The 8,370-nt window shown below is 39.4% G+C and overlaps 1 protein-coding gene across 2 annotated transcripts; it reads left to right on the forward strand.

Moving 5' to 3' along the window:
• The first annotated feature begins 514 nt into the window (after positions 1-514).
• On the forward strand, positions 515-5,132 carry LOC116883704 (cathepsin J). 2 transcript variants are annotated; one of them, XM_032884919.1, is made up of 8 exons: positions 515-585; positions 833-969; positions 1,296-1,418; positions 1,538-1,684; positions 2,141-2,365; positions 2,822-2,984; positions 3,950-4,067; positions 4,832-5,132. In XM_032884919.1, exons 2-8 carry the CDS (start codon positions 844-846, stop codon positions 4,932-4,934), a joined length of 1,005 nt encoding a protein of 334 aa, XP_032740810.1. In that variant the 5' UTR covers positions 515-585; positions 833-843; the 3' UTR covers positions 4,935-5,132. The 2 variants fall into 2 exon arrangements, with proteins under 2 accessions (XP_032740810.1, XP_032740811.1); XM_032884920.1 differs by lacking the exon at positions 515-585 and having other exon boundaries at positions 844-969; positions 1,299-1,418; positions 4,832-4,934.
• Positions 5,133-8,370: the final 3,238 nt, after the last annotated feature.

Here is an 8,370-nt window from a genome sequence, read left to right on the forward strand (position 1 = left end):
ATACATAGTTCCTATTGTGGTTCAGGCTTAAACATTACTTTTCACTTTGGGAGTCACTGTCTCCTAAAGAATCTCATGAGATTTAGCTCTGTTACACCATGACACAGGGGAAAAGAACATTCCAAGGTCAATGCTCTCACAGGATCCAACCATAGCTGTCCTAAACACAAATAGAGTACATGGACTCCACATTCTAAATGGCAAATGTACACCACCACACAGATATTCCAGTAAATATAATCAGCAAGCAAAAGGCCAGATAGAATGTGATCCAGCCTACAGGATTGCTATCTAACTTCCTTTGACAAGGTTGACAAATTTAGCTCCCCACTGTCAACAGGGTCAACCTTCTAGCGTCAGGATGACATCATATCTCAGAAAGAGCCTGAAGTCCCAGAGCCTGGAGGTCTTATCCAGTCACCAACACAGCCAATCAAAAGAAGACCAGGACTGAGGGGTGCGGTCAGTTGTCCACATACTTGGGATTTAAATTCTGAGTGAGGTATTGCTGGCCAGATCTCAGGACCACAGCAACCTCTGAAGAGTTGAGTCTGTGGAGGACCAAGACAGCATCAGTCACCACAGGTGAGGCCCTGCCTGTGCCAAGGCAAAATGGGAAGCTATCTTGGTGGGGGGACTTGAGAGATTCTATGGAGCCTCAGGCAGATCTCCTCAAAGGAGATTATATTCTAAGGATTAGCATCTCTCTGTGTATATACACACATTTCAAAGAATTTTATTGACCATGGATGGTTTATTTTCTTAGGAAAGGGTAAGAAGACATTTAAACAATATTGGTGCAGTCATGTCTTCATCTCTCATCCCTTTCCAGGTTCTTAAGACATGACGCCTGCTGTCTTTCTGGTGATCCTGTGCTTTGGAGTGGCCTCAGGTGCCCCAGCACGTGATCCCAATTTGGATGCTGAATGGCAAGACTGGAAGATTAAATATGCAAAATCATATAGCCCGGTTGGTAAACTGGAAACTGTGCAGAAGGGCCTACGAGTGAATTTTCATTGCTGTTGCAAGTGTCTAGGCAAATTATAGATCACAGAACACACACACACACACACACACACACACACACACACACACACACCCCTTCACCGTGAGATTATCTAATCACAATCATTGTGAGCATGGGGTGACCATATTTCCTTTTCCTCAGTATGTGGAGAATTTGTGGGTATAGTATACTGAGACTATTTGGTCTCTGTTCACCTGCGAAGCAACTACACATAGTCAGCTTCTCCAGGAGTTTAGAAAGAAATGGCATGAATTGTGCTCATTTACAGGAGGAAGAAGAACTGAAGAGGGCAGTATGGGAAGAAAACTTGAAAATGATCCAACTGCACAACAAGGAGAATGGCCTGGGGAAGAATGGCTTCACTATGGAAATGAATGCCTTTGCTGATACAGTGAGTGTTACGTGGAGTCTTGTATGTGGTGTGTGTGTGTGTGTGTGTGTGTGTGTGTGTGTGTGTGTGTGTGTGTATGTGTGTGTCTTTGATTTTTACTAATGTTATTTTCCTTGAAGACTGGTGAAGAATTCAGAAAATCATTGAGTGATATTCTAATTCCGGCTGCCGTGACAAACCCAAGTGCCCAGAAACAAGTCTCTATTGGTTTACCCAACTTTAAGGATTGGAGAAAGGATGGCTATGTGACTCCTGTACGGAATCAGGTAAGACAGTGGCACATAGCTCCTCTTCTTAAACCACTTTGAAAATAAATTACTTGATATCTCTGTGTGGGTGTTGAGTGTGGGAAAATATGCAGTACATTTTTTCTTCTATAAAGGCTTCATACATATGTACGATGAATATTTACCTGAGCAATCCACCACATACACCCCTCTCTAGCTATCATCCTCTACCACATCAGTCTCTGGAATTTATTTGTTTTTTCTGTTGTCATTAGTAACCCATAAAACCAATAGGTCCTGCTCAAATACTCCTGTGTGTGACCATGGACTGGGGTGTGAGCAAACTGCCAGCAGTCATAACTTCTAGGAGAGTACCATCCTTCCCTTGGCATCTAGCAACTGCCAGTACACCATTTCCATAAGTTATTGTGCTATCCATGTTTTTGTTGGTGTTGCTATTTGTTTATGTATGACAATATTTTCTTTCTGACTCAGGGTAAATGCGGCTCTTGTTGGGCTTTTGCTGCAGTTGGTGCGATAGAAGGTCAGATGTTCTCAAAAACTGGCAACCTCACCCCTCTAAGTGTGCAGAACCTATTGGACTGTTCTAAAAGTGAAGGAAATAATGGCTGCCGTTGGGGTACTGCACACCAAGCATTCAATTATGTTTTGAAAAATAAAGGTCTTGAGGCTGAGGCAACCTATCCATATGAAGGAAAAGTAAGTGGACTTCCTATTTTGTCATTATATCTCACCCTGAAGCATGAAGACACTTCCAGATATATTCGTTGTCTTCTGAATTCCCATTGGAAGGAAGATTTTTCTATATACCGCAATTGCTGTCACTACAATGTCTGCCATCTCAGACACTGAACAGCTTCTGAGGTGACAGTTCCCATATAGCTGTTCCTGCTTTCATGCACATGGAAAATATACAAACCTTTCCACATAAAATAAAGGTTCCCCCCTATAAAATTTTCTTATGGACAGGAAAACCTGTGAGGTATCATTGAAGGCATGAGAACTGACTCTCAGTTCCAGATCTTTCTATTTATTTCACTTCCTAGAAAGTGAAACAGTCCAGAGTTGGGGGTGCTGAGCAGTGCTGTGGTTCTTATTCATACTCCTCAGAAGGCAGGTGTAAGTAACTGAGTCTCATCTCTTTCCTGTCTAAAGGACGGACCCTGCAGGTACCACAGTGAGAACGCTAGTGCTAACATCACAGGTTTTGTGAACCTCCCACCGAATGAACTTTACCTATGGGTTGCTGTAGCATCTATTGGGCCCGTCTCTGCGGCAGTTGATGCTTCTCATGACTCTTTCAGATTCTACAGTGGAGGTAAGTATATTTCCTTCTAGATGTGAAAAAGCAAAAAAGGAAAAATTGTGGCATCCCAATGCTATGCCATGCTATGTTCTTATCTGCAAGATTGTATGTGAGTTTGGGTTCTTTATCCCCTTCCCTACCCATTCATACTGAGTCTTGTCTTTAACTGGTATGACCCTCTCATGAAAGTAAGTACATCATAAGTTATAAAATTTATGGTTAGCTTATTTTAAACTATCCTCAATTTGGTGGATGCACTTAGATGTTTTGTGGAGACTGTCTATCTGAAATCAAATTATTAATGAGTCTCTTGAATTAAGTAACTTCCTATTGAGTGACTTTTACTTGGCATGAGATTTTAGTGAAAAAAAATATTCTTATATGCACCTAGGTACAATGACAAGCTTTCCCAGTTCCCCAAAATAATGACTCTGAGACTTAATTATATATAAATAAATGTTTAAACATGTTCACCGACTAGCTCATATCTTAACTATCTGTTTATTTGATTCTAACTTCTGTCATGTGGCTGGTTACATGATCCTTAGTTTCATATGACTGTCTTCTTCTGTGTCTGGGATGAATCTTCCTGTGCCTGACGATTTTCCCGTAAGTCCTCTTTCTGTACCAGAACTTCACCATCCTAGTTCCTGTTAAGTGAATAGGCCAAAAACAAATTTTTGATAGGTCATGCTTCCATACAGCACAAAAGATTCTCTCTACACCTTGGCAAGTGTTTATCAACAAATCTATACTTCTTTTGTTTTCTTCAGTTTTCTGTGAAACTGTATATACGTATATATACATACATACACATTCATATATTAGTATTCTCACTAACAATTCATTTTACTCTTATGTCTGGTTATGATTTGCATCATTCCAGGGATCTTTGGAAACGCCTCCCTATTGCTGGTGGCAGTGCTCACTGTCATGTATCCTTTGTATCTCATGTCAGCTTCCATTTTATCTCTCAGGTATTTATCATGAGCCAAATTGCAGCAGTTATGTTGTGAACCATGCAGTGCTGGTGGTTGGCTATGGATTTGAGGGAAATGAAACAGATGGCAATAACTACTGGCTGATCAAGAACAGGTATAAACTGACAGAAATTCTATATTTAAAGTTCTGGGGCCTAGAGAAGTGGATCAGTGTTTAAGAGCACTGGGTGCCCTTCTAGAGGATTCACAAATGGATTATTTCTTGCTGTCAGTGTTTGAGTATACAGCCTAGGAAACATTGTCCCATTTAAATGGAATAAAGTCTGTTCTTGTTTTCTTATGAACATGAATGAGGCATGTGTGCATGCATGCATGCTTACATGTCTATGAACATCTGAATGTGCAATCAAGACCTGCTGTTAACATCAGTTGTCTTTTAATCATTATCCATCTTTTATATTGAGGGAGTGAGTCTCACTGATCTAGGAGTTTATTGTCTATACTGGCTAGCCAGCTTCCTCCAGGTATGTCTGTCTCTGTATCTGGAGAACTTACACTATAGGGACACTACTGTGTTAATCTGGCTTTTAAACAGCTCTTTACATTGATACCCAGTCCATAACTTCTGAGCTCTCCTACAACTTAGACAACCTACTCACATATGTGTGATCATAACCTTCCCATTCTGTCACTGGTTCCTTGGATATCAGTGCCATTGCTTTTTAAAAATCTCACAAATGTGTTTGCATTGAACTACCCTTTCTCTGCTGCGGTCTTCAGAGTCCTGTGTGAGGTGCCTCTTGGTACTCAGGAGCAGGCCTTCAACTTTTTCTGCTCCTTCTGTTAAGTTGACCTCTTGCCAGTTGTTGCAATAAGTTCATGTTCTTTATACTAAATGAAATGTACATTTCCTTTTAGTTGGGGTGAAGAATGGGGCATTAATGGCTTCATGAAGATAGCCAAAGATCGAAACAACCACTGTGGAATTGCTTCACAAGCCAGCTTCCCCGATATATTCTGAGCTGCCTGTTGGTCACCACAGGAGGACATGGTGGAGACAGCATTTAGTGCTTTCCTCTTCACAGTAACCAGTCTTTCCTGAGTGCTTTCAACAGTTGAGTAGCTAAAAAGCTACCTTGTGGTGTGGAATCTGGAACCCACTTGTTCTACAACAGCATGGCAACTACTGTAATAAAATTCTGTACTGACGTGTCTTCAAGATTCCTGGAGTTATTTGATTTTCAGTTTTTGTAATGGTGCAAATGGTGTCTTTTAAAAGGTTTAATTGAAGTATAGTTTGTAGCTTCTTTCTGTTTTTGGAAAGTGATTGTGTGTATGTGTGTATGTGTGTGTGGTCAAACATGCAACTTACCTTGAAGACAGTACTGAGCATGGTGGTGACCTATGAGAAGAAAGAGTGAGTTGTTCTTCTGTGGTTATCTTTATTCCATTTTAGTTATGGCCTGCTTACAGAGTTCAAAATACCAGCATCCCTGGGCTAAAAGATTATACAAACATTTCTGGGTTTGACACCTTTTTTTTTCAGAGCTGGGGACTGAACCCAGGGCCTTGTGCTTGCTAGGCAAGCGCTCTACCACTGAGCTAAATCCCCAACCCCGGTTTGACACCTTTTAACCATCATGAATTTACCAACTTTCAATTTTCTGCGAAGTGTGATGGCAGATCATGTGCTGAGCTGTGCCTCTCCCTTGTCTAACACCTCAACTAGGTCCTAACTTTCTAGTTACTGTGTCAGAGACATCAAGATCATCACAGGACTGTGGTTCAGGTAACACTTCCAGAATCTTCAGTGCCTCAATATACATGAGTGGCAAGAGAAGCATTTTGATATAGTTCTTTGTAGACACTGTTATACGGTATTACTGGTTACTGTTGTTAAACCTTGAGCATATTACCTGATGTTCTAAACTAGGCCATGGGCATGTATGTATGAAAAATTGTATTTATGTATGTATGTACATATATGTATATATGTATGTATATGCATGTATTCACATATATTCATATACAGCTTTATATACATGGTCTCAAACATTTGGTGCTGTTCTTAGTCTATGTCCCAAGTGGATAATGAAGCTGGTCTATGCAGATTTTACTCCAACTTTTCATAGACTGTGCCTTTCATACTCCTAGGAATTAAGCTTGACTAAAAGGTGTAAAGGAAAAGATGAAATCTAAATTGCTTTGCTTTTCAATTTTAATTAAACCTTTCATATAATAGAGGCATAATATTTGCCCTTTATGGAGCAAATTTTAATTCAGTTTACATGGGCAAAAATGCACACATACACAATCAATTTAACTACAGTTGAAATATATTCAAATATTAGAATTTCTATAATCCTTTGGAGACATCTGGGAGTTTCTAGATACTTATGTTAGACTGTAGCAGTACTGGTGGATAGAGTAATTTCCCCTCAATTGGATTGACAAAACATTATCCACCTTATCTTTATCTTTTCTTCCCCTTTCTTTCCAATTTTTCAGTGAATAGTCTTCTACACCTTTTTAATTCTCTGCTTCTATACATTTGGCCTTTTTATCTTCAGTGAAAAGAGTGAGTCTTTATAGTGTCTGGTATGGTATGAATAAAATTTATAGAAAATCAAGCTACAAAGATCCCAGCATATATATGAGAGGCACAAAGAAAGTTTCACCCCATCTGAGAAGCTATTGAACACTGGTGGTTTATAGGTGGGGGAATGGGGGGGTTCATAAAAATGAACCCTGGTAGGCTATCCACACTCCACATGCAATGAGGGGACTCAGTAGGTAATAGAAACTTTTTAAAAATAAGGATAACAGGTGTGGTTTGGAGGGAAAGGAGAGAAGGAGGATAAGGGGGAATTGAAGAAAGTATAGTGAGTGAATTTGATCAAAGCACATTACATGAATGAATGACTATTAAAAAGACTCTTTTCTAAAATATGAAAGAAAATCAATGAAACCAAAGTTTGTTCTTTGAAAAAATAAACAAAATTATAAATTCTTAGCCAAATTAAAGGATAATAAGAGATGATGTAAATGAATAAAATTAGAAACAAGAAATGATACACTATATCAGATGTCAACAAAATCTATGATAATCATAGGATCTATTTTAAAACCTCCATATGATTTCATGAAGAAATATTAAATAAATATCAAAATATATACCAAATATAAAACAAAGAAAACTACTTCTTGGGGAGGGAATATTCATATCAGTTCCAGATCATGGATCTTTAGGCCCATGTGCATCGTGTCTTCTGTAATAATGGTTCACCTTGGTGGTAACCAATGGCTCTCTAGCTGTACATAAGACATGCTCAAAAGAGGAATGTTGTGTCTGGTATTGGAAACCTAGATAACTACTCAGTAAGAGTGAAATCATACTTGTAGAAGGAGAAGAATCTACAGCCAATAATTTACTAAATCAACACAATCTCTGACAATACTATATAAACATTGATCTTATACACACAGATAAGCATAGGTTTTACCCATCATCAAAAAAATGTCTCTTTGCAACCACTCATAAAATCGCAATCAATAAGATTAGAGTTGTAGCGCCTAGGCCCAATGGACACATCTACAAAATACTCACACATCTAAGACTTAGGAAATATTGTGGTGGGGACAGGAAAGAAGTCAGGAAAAACATGGCCCTTTACAAAAGGGTTTGCTGCCCCTTGGTGTATGTTCTTTGCCTTACAATAAAACTTGAAATGAGATAACAGTGATAGGAGTAGAGGATATTTATTCTTGCATTCATGTAGAGTTGTCTGAAGTAATATGCTGATAATAGAACCTGGGCAACAAGTAGGCTAAAGGCATATTCATACCTCTCCTTCTACTTCTTCAGATACAGTCTGCCCAGTTTCATCCCTAGTGCTGGAGCTGCAGCCTTCCCTCCCTGCTGCCTCATGCCCTGTGGATCCCACAGAGCATCCTCACTTAATATCCCTCTGCCCACTTGCTGTTTTATCTCAACTCCTAATTACATCTAGCATTCTTTGATAACTCACAAAACACTCCTCACAAGGAAACAAGTAGGTTGATTGAAGATCTCCCCCCCCTTTCTTCTGTTCCTTGGGATTCAAGTTCCCAGTGTCATCCCTGGTGCTATAGAAGACCCCCTGGGGTAAAGCTCTTAATGTTTCCCAGATTCCAATAAGACAAAATAAGCAGACCCTGGTGTAGTGCTCTGTTCTACTCCACCCTATAAACCTCTTCAGAACTCTGCCTATCCCACATTCGTAAGTTTAAGATCCCAATACTCAGAAATATATTTATCTTGAACCTCCAACTGCCACGACTAGCAGGTACAAAGAAAATTTCCTACCAGGAAAACACAGCCATTGCATCCTCTGAAAAATCCAGAAAAGAAGCAAAATTCAAGAAATAAATAATCCACGTAGACATAGACAAATCCAGAAAGCATCACCTAGACCTAT

This window comes from Rattus rattus, chromosome 14, assembly GCF_011064425.1.
Source record: "Rattus rattus isolate New Zealand chromosome 14, Rrattus_CSIRO_v1, whole genome shotgun sequence".
Taxonomy (NCBI): domain Eukaryota; kingdom Metazoa; phylum Chordata; class Mammalia; order Rodentia; family Muridae; genus Rattus; species Rattus rattus.